The 12,494-nt window shown below is 47.2% G+C and overlaps 1 protein-coding gene and 1 long non-coding RNA gene across 3 annotated transcripts in view; one reads left to right on the forward strand and one right to left on the reverse strand.

Moving 5' to 3' along the window:
• The window catches only part of PSD3 (pleckstrin and Sec7 domain containing 3), an 857,533-nt gene that overhangs the window by 193,568 nt on the left and 651,471 nt on the right, over window positions 1-12,494 (forward strand). For both annotated transcript variants that reach the window (XM_077476201.1, XM_077476202.1), the window contains exon 2: window positions 724-844. In XM_077476201.1, coding sequence (XP_077332327.1) covers window positions 724-844 — 121 coding nt within the window. The remainder of the gene's footprint in view (window positions 1-723; window positions 845-12,494) is intronic.
• LOC143974626 (uncharacterized) overlaps window positions 1-12,494 on the reverse strand; it is a 133,151-nt gene that overhangs the window by 63,948 nt on the left and 56,709 nt on the right. The window lies entirely within an intron of this gene.

A 12,494-nucleotide genomic window follows, 5' to 3' on the forward strand; every position in this document is an offset into this window, starting at 1 on the left:
CTGTAGGCTAAAGCCTACAGCCACATCACCATGAAAGCACCCAATCTCGTCTGGTTAGTACTAATAAAGCGCATCTTTATTAGTTATACACGTTTATGGACTGAATATTTAGTTTTTTTTTTGGTTTATTGGGTTTAGCGCAGATATCCTGCTATACATATCTTTACCCCTATTTTACTTACCTGAGCCCCGTATTTCTGTCGCCAGAGACACACTCTCCCTCTCTCAGGGAGAGTGCAGTCATTGGCTCCCGCTGCTGTCAAACAAATCCAAATCAAATCTAATGATGCAAGCGTCGGGGTGGGCATTCATGTCTATGGATGCAAATGCTGGTCTCGAGAGCGCGCCCGCAAGGTAACCCCCCGTGAGAGCGCTTCTCCTAGGGCAGTGATGGCGAACCTCGGCACTCCAGATGTTTTGGAACTACATTTCCCATGATGCTCATGCACTCTGCAGTATAGTTGAGCATCATGGGAAATGTAGTTCCAAAACATCTGGGGTGCCAAGGTTCGCCATCACTGTCCTAGGGGGTTATCTGATGTGGGGAGGAGCCGTGAGGGCTGCTGCAGGACCACAGACCACTTCTAAGCCATAGACTCTGAGAATATTTGACACACTTTATTTTAATAGGAAACATATGAAAGAAAACAATATATAATATTCAATATAATATATGATAATGCATGTAATGATGCATTGAACCTTTTTTTTCTTTCTTAACAGGCAGAGAGATATGTGTGGGTTAATAGCACATCAGCTCACTCCCAAAATGTTGCCAAGGCGAAATACAAGTTCTTGTTTGGTGAGTCAATGCCAACCGAGGAGGACAAGGTACCAGAAACGGGTAAGTAAATAGTTTTTTATGCAAACCATGAGCAATTTTTTCAGTAATCTTAAAAGGGCCTTTCTCATAAAGTGACTTTTCCCTGATTTGGCAGAGGGGGGCGCTAATAGACTTTGTTAGTCAAAGTTCTTGCAAGCGGATATCATTTTTATGCCCTCTGGGAACCAAGGATACAAGTAACTTGTTATGAAAAGTAATGTAGATAATTCCAGGATAATCTCAGTTAAAGGCAAACGCCAGGCACAAGAACTTTTATTCATATATATTCCACTGTAGCCACAAATGATATAAATGCACTAAATGACGATGAAAACTGACATCTTTTAGAAGTAGATCATCACGTCATCATTGTGCTGTATACAACCTGTGCAGAGAGGAGAGCTGTGGGAGGGGCCCAACAGCTCCACCCACTGCAGGCTACCTGTAGAAAACTGCAGGAGGGGGTGGAGGGGGTGGAGACAAGACCAGTCACCCTGCACAAGAGGAGAGAGCAGCAGTGACTGGTCTTTATTACAGGAAATTCCTTGTACAGAGATAAAGTTTTACTCAAAAGATTACTGCCCAAATCTAGAAGAAGTAAAAAGGAAACGAAAGTAAGAATACACACATCTTTTGTATTTAGACAATATTTGCTTATCCCGGAGTGACTGATCTGTATAGAGGAAGCTCATGCACATAGGGAAAGTGCAGAAGATGTTTCATGATTAATTACTGCACAGATCTGGAAAACATACACAAATGACTTTTACTTTCAAAATATTTTATTTTACGATAAAGGCACTTACATACGTATAACAGTATATAAACAAACTGCAGCAGGGAGGGCCTGCTGTCACAATGTAAGTAATGAAAACCGGAGACATTAGTGAAAGACAGACAATATCAAAAGGGTACAGTCGGCATGCCCTTCCTCATCGAGGGGCCACATGAAAATAGAGGTAAACGGAGGGTGACCCCCCAGGGAGAGCCCACCAAGTAGATCCATTAGGGGTAGCCCCCAGGAGCCCCCTTCCCGACACCCCTAAAAGGGAACTTGCTGTGCCAGGATGGGGGAGTATCCTCCCAGGCCCCCCCCTCTCAGAGGGATAAAGTAGTTGGAGGACCGTCCGCAGTGGGCACCGCAACATTAAATTGGACTGTATGGTGAACCTGTCAATTACAGCTCTGTTGAGCAAACCAAAAACTTAGAACGTCTAGAAGGACAGAGAAAAGAAGAGAGGAGGAGAAGAGGAGGACAGAGGGGTAAGGGGAGGTAAGCTATGTCCTGAAAGGGTGGAAGGTTATAGCTGGAGAATGTTTAGCATTCAATGTAAGAGGAGGCGCTTTAGGGGTGAGGTCTGATCACTAGAGAAGAGCCTGGGGGTACCCCAGGCAGCAGAGAGATTCCCATGTAACGGGCCCAAGGGTCCCACACCTTTCGGAATTTAGGTGTGGTATCTGACAGAATACCTGACAGTTTTTCTTGGGACATTATCCACGATATCTTCCTCTTAACTGCGAGGAAGGAGGGTCTGGGTTGCTTCCATGCGGAGGCAATCGCAATTTTGGCTCCTAATAGGATAAAATAAGTTAGTTTCTGAGTGTTACTAGACATCAAAGGAACAGGGGTATTGAGTAACGCAACCTCTGGAGTTCTCGGAACCCGGCAGCCTGTGACTAAGTAAATCAAGTTGAAGATTTTAGTCCAGAACGATCGAAGTCTAGGGCATTCCCACCAGATGTGGATCATGGAGCCACGAAGTTGGCACCCCCTGAAACATAAGGGGTTAGCCGTGGGATATATTTTGGCTAGCCTGACTGGAGTGAGGTACCACCTGGTTATCAATTTGATGCTAGCCTCCATTAGTGAGGTGTTTTGGATCCCACGAAAGGATCTGGCTAGGGCCAGCTGCCAGGTTTCAAGACTGCCAGAGGTCTGGAGATCAGATTCCCATGCCGTCATATAGGGGGATTTGCCCGTTGGGGAAGTGAGAGCCGCGTAGATCACTGAAATACCACCCCTCTGCTCCCCGATCCTACCACACCAGGCTTCATATTCAGTAAAGGAAGGAGGAAGGGGTTTGTTTTTCCAAAGTGAGTTCAAGAAGTGAGATATTTGTTGGAAGCGGAACCTCTCTGTGTCTGGTAGCTCTAAGTGTTCGATGCAATAAGCTAGGGAAATCGGACCCCTGGAATTGAAAAAGTGACCTATCCGGTATAGTCCCTTGTCCAACCACCATCTGAAGGCCGCAATGTCCAGACCAGGGGGAAAGTCATGATTACGGAACATGTGAGCAAGGGGTCTTAAAGTGGAGACTAGGGAAGGCTCTTTGCGAAGACCGTCCCATAGGGCGCAGGAGTGAGATAGGGATGGGGACATGATGGGCGGCCTGGCTTTGGGCGGGCACCATAATAGAAAATCTAGTGTAAAAGAGGGTACAGAACAGCGTTCTATGGACTGCCAATCCGGTTTCTCGTATTTGGAGTAGATCGAGGAGAGTTGGGCTAGGCGAGCTGCAAGGTAGTATTTGTGGAGGTTAGGCAAACCCAACCCCCCCCTGCGTCTATGCAGGAAGAGCGTGTTTTGCGGTAGACGGTATCCCTTATTACCCCAGATATATTTCAGTATTTTGCTTTGCAGAGAGCAAAGGTGGTCCTTCCGAACTGGTATTGGCAGGGCTCGAAAATAGTAGAGGATTTTGGGGAGAAGGGTCATTTTTATGGAGTTAATCCGGCCAAGCCAGGATAGTTCGTGTTTAGACCATGAGGAGAGATCAGTTTCCAGCTGTCTGTATAATTTGGGGTAATTGTGGGCATACAACATCTCTATTTTAGGTGTAAGGGAGATACCCAAGTATTGGATGGCAGTGTCACTCCATTGGAACGGAAAGGATTGTTTGAGTGAGAGGACTTGGTGGGTGGGGAGAGAAATATTCAATGCCACAGACTTGGAGTAATTAACTCTCAAGCCTGAGACCTTGGCAAAGTCGTCCAGTACCCGGGATAAGTTGGGCAGGGTTGTGAGGGGGGAAGTGAGGAACAACAGTATGTCGTCCGCGAAGAGTCCACATTTGTGCGTTTGACTACCGCATTGGACACCTCCAATGTCCATATTGTGGCGGACTGCGATCGCCAGTGTTTCAATGGCTATTGCAAATATGAGGGGGGATAGGGGGCACCCCTGTCTGGTCCCCCTGGTGATGGGAATTGGCTCAGAGAGGTATCCCTGCATTCGAATTTGGGCCCTCGGCTGGGAGTATAAGGCCCGTAATAAGCCCAGGAAACGAGCCCCAAATCCCCACCTGTCAAAGAGCTGGAAGATGTACTGCCATGAGACCGAGTCGAAAGCCTTCTGAATATCTAAGGAAAGGAGGAAGCCAGATTGTCCGGGTCCCCCTTCCCAATTAGACTGCAAAATGGAGATAATATCAATCGCCCTCCGAATTTGATCAGGTCCCTGTCTGCCGGGGATAAAACCAACTTGGTCCTTGTGGACGTAGCGTCCGATGAAGGAGGCTAGCCTATTGGCCATAACTTTCGTGAGAATTTTGAGATCATTATTAATAAGGGAAATCGGTCTGTAGTTGCTGACATCTTCCAAGTTCTTGCCAGGTTTGGGGATGACCGTGATATATGCCGTGTTAAGGTGGGGATCCAGGGGGTCTCCATTAGCTTTATGATTACCGAGATTGGCCAGGTGAGGGGCTAGCGTGTTGGCAAAGGCTTTATAGTAAGGGATCGAAAGACCGTCGGGTCCAGGGGCGGAGCTTTTTTTAAGATCCTTTATGACTTCCAGTATCTCCTCTGCCTGGAAGGGGGCTTCCATGACTTGTTTGTGAACGTCCGATAAGGCAGGGATGGGGAGTCCCTCCAAAAACTTTGGAAGGAGGTTATCTTTGGGAGGTGGGGGGCTACTGTAGAGAGAGGTGTAAAAGTTCTGAAAGGCATTCAGAACTGTGACCGGATTAGACGTGGGCGGGAGTCCTGCGCTTCTGATCCGAGGGAGGGTGCTCAGCTTGGTTCTAGGGGAGAGTCTATTAGCCAGGAGTGTGCCTATTTTGTCCGCCTGTGAGTAAAATTTGTGGCCAGACCACCTAACCGATTTTTCTGCTTTCGTGGTGAGGGCGAGATTGAGTTCTAAGCGAGTCTTGTCTAGTACGGAGGTGGGGGTGCGGAGGGGGTCCTTTTTGTGAAGAGCTCTGAGTTTAGAGTATTCCTCTTCTAGCTTCAGGATGGTTGATTGCCTTTCCCGTTTTATTTGAGAACCTAATTGCATGAGTTTTCCCCTAATATATGCTTTGTGCGCCGCCCACAGGGTTTCGGGGGAGACATCAGGAGTCGCATTAATAGAGAAATATTCCTGCAGTGCTTTGTCGAGATCCATAACTCGTGATGGCTCCGAAAGGAGGGATTCATTTAACCTCCAATGCCTGGGGTGTCTCCCACTCGAACCCCCCAGGGCCGTCACAATTACCAGCGAGTGATCCGAGATCACTGTGTCAGTGATGGAGGCTTTGAGCATCCTGGGAAGGAGCGAAGAGGGGACAAGTATGTGGTCTATACGTGCATATGATTGGTGTGGCGCTGAGAAGTGAGTGTAGTCTCTCTTTGTGGGGTTTAATTCCCGCCAGACATCGGATAACCCATGAGCGTGCAGCAATTTGGCGATCCGTAAGCTTGCCTTCGTGGGCCTGGTTAAGCGGGAATGTGAGGGGGAGGATTTATCAAGTCCTTGATCAAAGGCGACGTTAGAGTCCCCTCCGACAATAACCGTTCCCTCTAAAAGAGGTGCTAAGGTGCGCAGCAGGGATTCGAAAAATTTGGTCTGACCTGTGTTCGGGGCGTAGTAGGAGACCAAGGAGTAAAGTTGGTCCCCCACAGTGCCCTTTACAAGTAAATACCTGCCCTCCGGATCCGCTTTTTCAAAACATTTATTAAATTTGCATGTTTTGGCAATCAAAATGGCCACCCCCCTGGTCTTGGATTCCGCGTTGGCTAAGTAGAACTGAGGGAAGTGGGCATGTAGGAACTTGGGACCATACCGGATAGGAAGGTGGGTTTCCTGAAGTAGAATTATATCTAGTTTCAGGGATTTGTAGTGATCAAGGGCTTTTCTCCGTTTGATGGGGGAATTAAGACCCTGAATGTTATGGGAGGCTATCTTAAGCCTAGCAGCCTGTGGATCAGCCATGGAGCAGAGGGGGAGCCCAGCATCCGAAAGCGACCTCACTTACCCAATCCATAGCGGGGTTCTCGGTAAGGGCATTGGGATCGGTGGCCCGAGGTTGTCTCCCAGGATACCATGCCGACTGGGTTGGCTCAGCCCAACCTGAGGAGAAAAAGAGTAGTGTCATGTAAACATTCAACGGGGGTAGCTTACCATCAAGGGGGGAGAGAGGAGGAGAAAGGGCAAGGAAAGAAAGGGTTCCTGAGAAGAGAGAGAGGAGATCAGGGCAGGAGACACCCCCCGAAATCCCAAGAAAAAACAGTGTAGACAACCGACCCATAAGGTCAGAAGTCCCGACCCTCAGACGCCTGGGAAAGGCCGAGGGAGGGAGAGTTACACATGTGGTCCCTCGCGGAACTGGGGACCCCTAGTCGGGTAACTACCCGAACTGTGAAATCTACATTCAATAGCAATAACTTATAAGCAGCAATATACAAAAAAAAAGAATTTTTCTTGAGGCACGGCTAAACATAATGATTAGAAGACACTGGGGCTAAACAATGAATGCTGTACTTTAGGCAGAAGGTAGGATGGTATATCCAGGGGGGGTGCTGGGGAATGCAGCCCCCTGGGAAATCCTCAAAGCATCCTTAGGGCTCATTTCGAGGGGACGCAAAAAATATGAGGGGTTACGGGCAGTCCAGTAGATGGACGAAGTACTGCATAGCGTCCCGGAATATTGAAGGCAATGGGGAGAAGGGTAGCACAAGTCCTAGGCAAGGGGAGGGCAAAAAGGGTTGGAGGGCCAAACTTTCAATGTTTGGGGAGCAGTCCTCCGGCCCTCTCCAGGACCTCGGACGGTCAGTCACAGAATGGAGAGTCTGAAAAGGGGTCTGTATGTTGCTCAGGTGGGTGCATTATCCTTGACCTTCTTGGCTCTTCCGGAGGTCCACAACGGGGATTGTGGGCTGTTAGGAGTGGGCCGTTTGTTGGATCCTTGGCTAGGGTTAGAAGTGTCCATATCAGCTTCTTGAGAAATGATTTTCAGCCTGGTGAGGAGCTTTTCCCCCTCGGGGAAAGTGGAGAAGGCAAAAGACTTCCCTTTGTCCGTGAACCTGACCGCAAATGGGAATGCCCATTTGTATTTTATGTCTTTTTGTGACATTGCAAGCAAGAGGGGTTTTAGAGCTCTCCGTCTCTGTATAGTGGAGGGGGAGAGGTCCGCAAAGATCTGAACCTGGAGACCCTGGTATGTGACGTGTTGCAGGGATCTGGCTCTCTTCATAACTTCTTCTTTCACCGAGAAGTGATGTGGCTTGGCCAGAACATCGCGCGGGGTGCCATCCTTCCTAGGGGGGCCGAGGGTTCTATGGACCCGGTCAAGTTCAAGCTTAGTAGCTGGGATGTCAGGGATTAGCTGTTGAATGAGGTCTTGCACCGCCCTGGACACATCAGTTATTGATTCTGGAAGCCCGTGAATTCTGATGTTATATCTGCGTGACCTATTTTCGAGGTCATCTATACGGGCCATGGCTATGTCCAATTGCTCCTGTACTGAATAAATGTGCCTGGAGTTTTGGATGGATCTGGCTATGGTATCCTCCATTTTATGTTCGATCGTTTCGATCCGGGAGCCTAGGTTAATAAAATCAGCTTTCAATTCCCCCGTGATTTGCAAGGCAGTTTGGGAGAGGCCCCTTTCTAATAGTTCGGAGAATTTGCCAAACAGGGCATCCATGTGGGAGACTGGGTCTGCATGAGCAGCCTCGTGGGGGGCCATGGCGGCCTGGGAAACCCTGTAAGTCCCCGCTGGGGAGGGGGAGAACTCCTGGATGGTGCGTTCCAGCAGAGAGACCGTGGAGGCCGGGGACGGTGTGGCTTCCTTGGGGAGACCCCTGGGGTTGCCTGGGGTGGCGTGGAGAGGAGGAAAGTCTGTATCTGACCTGAAATCCACTGTGCCTGCGGATCTGTGATCCTGAGACAGGAGCTGTGCTGCGGTGGCCATCTTGGATTTCTCCCTCACGTCCAATGAAGCGAACAGCGGGCCCAGATTGCGTTTAGCCAGTCCACCGGTCATTCAGAAATGTGCCCCAACACTTCGGGAGTCCGTCCCTATAGCTCGGGAAGCGGAAGGGTAGCCGTGTCGTGCGGTAGGGGTTCCGTCGTTCCGCGAGGTAGCGGAGCTTTAGATGATCGCGGCCATCTTGGAAGCCTCGCGCATGCGCACTCACACAAATGACTTTTAAGTGAGAGGCAGCAATAATAATAATTGCTAGAATTGTGTAGCCAATGTTCAGGGTCTAAAGCAGCCTATATATGATTCCTTTTTTTTTCAACCAGCAAGCTGACAAAAAAAAAAAGGCTCTTTTCCTCCCATCCACACATGTGGATAGGGGAATACTCTTGCTGAGCTATTGTATTCTGATACAGACATCCCAACCTTCAAAAACGTATTTCAGGCAGGTGGTGCTCCACGCAGATTTACACCCCCCCCCCACCAATTAAACACAACTAGAGGATGATCAAATCCTCTAGTGGAATCAGTATACGGATGTTTACTTCTTCTGAGAGATATTAAAGGAACACCCTAACCACCATGACCACTTCAGAGATTTTGAAGTGGTCATGGTGGTAGGAGTCAATATGTGAAATGCAGCCATACCAGTGCCCATGAAATGCAGCCTTATCAGTGCCCATGAAAGGCAGCCTTACCAGTGCCCATGAAATGCAGCCATATCAGTGCCCATGAAATGCAGCCTTAACAGTGCCCATGAAATTCAGCATTATTAGTGCTAATGAAATGCAGCATTATCAGTGCCCATGAAAGGCAGCCTTACCAGTGCCGATGAAATGCAGCCATATCAGTGCCCATGAAATGCAGCCTTATCAGTGCCCATGAAATTCAGCATTATTAGTGCTCATGAAATGCAGCATTATCAGTGCCCATGAAATGCAGCCTTACCAGTGCCAATGAAATGCAGCCTGATAACACAAAGCTCTGTTGAGGACCTTCGATTCGAATATCCAGGCAGCCACTGTAACAAAGTCCCGCCTCCTATGATACATGTCACACTGATTCAATGTACCAGCATTGGATCAGTGTTCCATCTATATAGGAGGCGGGACTTTGTTACAGTCCTCCTCCTCACATAAAATGGTCTTTCCTGGTAAGGACGTCATCACATCTGGTCACTGGGTGGGCTCCCCGGCTGCAGACACACAACTGGCAGAACGTTGCAGACTGAGTTGCACAGTCTTACTCACTCACTATGTCTGTCACAGCCATGGCATGATCTGGGAATAGAGTATGGCCACCCGGGTTGCTCTGTTTTCTGTCTGTGGCTGAGCGACAGGCTCAGCCGGGATATCACCTGGCACTCGCGGGTGGGTGTCAGGGAGCTGCAGTCAAATGTGGGAGACTCCTGCACCTCGCGGGAGACTTGGGATGTCTGCTGATAGCAGGGAGACTTTCCCGCTGTCAGAATACACTGATCAGTATTGCCTGCTATAGCCAGCAGTGCTAATCAAGTAGCAAAAATCCAACAGGGTGGTTATAAGTTGATTGGTAGAGCAACTTCTATATAACCACCCTGCCCATACATGGGTCTAAATTTGTTCACTGCTGAAGCGGCCCAATTTCGATCCATGTATGGCTGGCTTAACTGTCCTAGCAGGAATAGAAAGTAATATAATGGTTATGGATAGTAGTGTTGTGTTATATGAGCAATAGTATGTTTGCTGTGAATATAGTATGATATAATATATAATATAGTAATATAGTATAATATAGACCATAATATAATATGGTTATTGCAAGATATCAGCAGTAGTGATGGTCATTTAAGTTTTAAAAGTTTGTTTTTATTCATCCACTTGCCAGACATTGTACAGTGTACACAGATTTTCTGATGCATTGCATTACAGTGAATGCATCCCTCTGAAGGTTGCTGACGCATCCAAGTTGCTGTCTGGGATGAAGAGTGCATACCTTGGCTACAGTCAAGCCAGGGGGCAAGGAGCTAAGCTGGAGATGATGTTTGACAAATGGAGGATATCTATTTACGCTGCCTGCCATTGACAAATATTGCATTTCCTGGCAAAAGGTTTAAAGCTGTATTAAAGCGGGAGTTCGCCGTTTTGTTTTTTTAAAAGCCAGCAGCTACAAATAATGCAGCTGCTGACTTTTAAAATAGAGACACTTACCCGCCCAGCGCGCCCGCGATGTCGGCACCCGAAGCCGATCTCTCGATCGTCTCTCGGGTGCTGCCGCCGCCATCTTGGGTATGGGAATCAGGAAGTGGAGCCTTTCGGCGAGCGCTGTGCAATAAGGATGGTCCCCGCTGTCTCTGGGATCCGTGTGTTTCCTAGCAGGCAGCGGGGGACTTTTGGGCGTAGATTCTGCGGAAAGGGGCGTACCTTCTGCAGAATCTACGCCGGAAGTGGGTGCAGATACCTGTACTGTACAGGTACCTGCACCCCCTCCCCCCTGAAAGGTGCCAATTGTGGCGCCGGAGGGGGGGGGGGGGGGATTCCAATGAGCGGAAGGTCCACTTTAGGGTGGAGCTCCGCTTTAAATCCCAAAACAAAAAAATTTATTCTACTGCAAATTCTTATTTTTCCACTTCCTTTAAAGTGGTCGTAAACCCTTTACAACCACTTTAAACTACAGGCAAGCCTATAATTAGGCTTGCCTGTAGCTGCACTGGATATCTCCTAAACCTACATGGTTTAGGAGATATCCCTGTATTTTTATGTGGCGACGTCATGCGACACATGCGCACTTAAGCCAACTGAAGCAATGACAGTATGCTGTATATGTGAACCCAGCCTAATTGTTATTGAGTGGGCATATAAAAGGGTCAGTTCACCTACAGCTGATATTTGATGACAAATAATGGCACATTTTATATGCTAGAACTGCTGAAAAGCTATTGGATCTTTAAAGAAAGACCTTGTATGAAAATGCCATATCCTAGCTCCACATCTTCCCATGCAAAAATGCTCAGTGAAACCCTAAGGCCGGGTTCCCATATCTCAGACCACAGTTCCCAGTATGGGGTCCGGTGCGTCCCTGTTCACCAGTTCAGGTGCGATTCAGGCCTGAAATTTTGCCTGAATTCACACTTGAACTGGATCCAAAGATGCACAGAACCATTCTGCAATCTGGATCGCAGCCACCCTGTCCATTGAAAGCCGGTCACACTCGCCTGCCATGCGACTTGGATGCGGGGAAATCTGCATCCAATTCATATATATGCGAACCCAGCCTAAAAAACAAGCAAACAAAAAAACCTCACAAGCATTCAGGTAAAAAAGTTAAAACCTAAAAGAATAGGTTCTGGCTCCCCTGCCTAAGTGAGAGAAAGAGTTGGGAACACACCGCTCAAAGCCACCTGTGAGGATCTGATGATCTGCTGAAGAGATCCGGATGACTGCCTGGTCCGCAGCCAGGGACATCCAATGGAACCAAAGAAGAATGGTGGCACATCCGGAAGTAATATCTAAATCATTTATTGAAAGTCCATAAAATCAAGCGAACATGACAAACATCAATCCAAAAAAGGTCCTCAGTGGATGCGTTTCACACAAACGTGTTTACCCATCACTGGAGTACCCCCAAATGTGTATGTTTATTTGTAGCAAAAAGTCCATGGAAGAGACCAATCGGGAGCCCAGAATCACAAAACATGGATCAATTAGCAGCAAAGGAAACACCGCAGTGCACAAGAAAAATCCAACATTGCAATGTGAAGATACAAATATGCATACAAATGAAGAAAATACGTGAAAACTTATTTTTTTTTCATTTGTGAAGGGAATTTAAATGAAGAAAAAAATAGTGAAAAGCGTAGTAAATGATGTTATGCAAGTATTAAATATAATATATGGTGCATCCAAATGAAGAGGATGCACAGAGTGTTGAAGAAAATAGAAATTCCCTTCACAAATTAATCACATATAATATATTAAGTTTTCACGTATTTTCTTCATTTGTATGCATATTTGTATCTTCACATTGCAATGTTGGATTTTTCTTGTGCACTGCTGTGTTTCATTTGCTAATTGATCTATGTTTAGCCATTTGGTGATCGCCAGACTAGGTGAAGGTTTTGTGATCCTGGGCTCCCGATTGGTCTCTTCCATGGACTTTTTTCTACAAATGAACATACACATTAGGGGGTACTCCAGTGATGAGTAAGCACATCTGTATGAAACGCGTTCACTGAGCACATTTTTTAGATTGATGTTTGTCATATTTGCTTGATTTTATGGACTTTTAATAAATTCTTTTGATTTTACTTCCAGGTGTGCCACCATTCTTCTTTGTTCTCCTGCCTAAGTGTTTGTTACCTCAGTACTTATAGCCGGGTTCTGCGAACGATGAGGATCTCAATTCTCATGAGAAATTTGGAAAAATAGCTAAAGTAAAAATCTGTAAGCTGCTTTGAGAGGTTTGGGTATTATGATCAGGACTAAAAAAATTAAATGAAAGCTTTTTTTTGT

This window comes from Lithobates pipiens, unplaced genomic scaffold (genome assembly GCF_037356315.1).
Source record: "Lithobates pipiens isolate NorthernLeopardFrog02 unplaced genomic scaffold, aLitPip1_a1.2 Scaffold_13, whole genome shotgun sequence".
Classification (NCBI taxonomy): domain Eukaryota; kingdom Metazoa; phylum Chordata; class Amphibia; order Anura; family Ranidae; genus Lithobates; species Lithobates pipiens.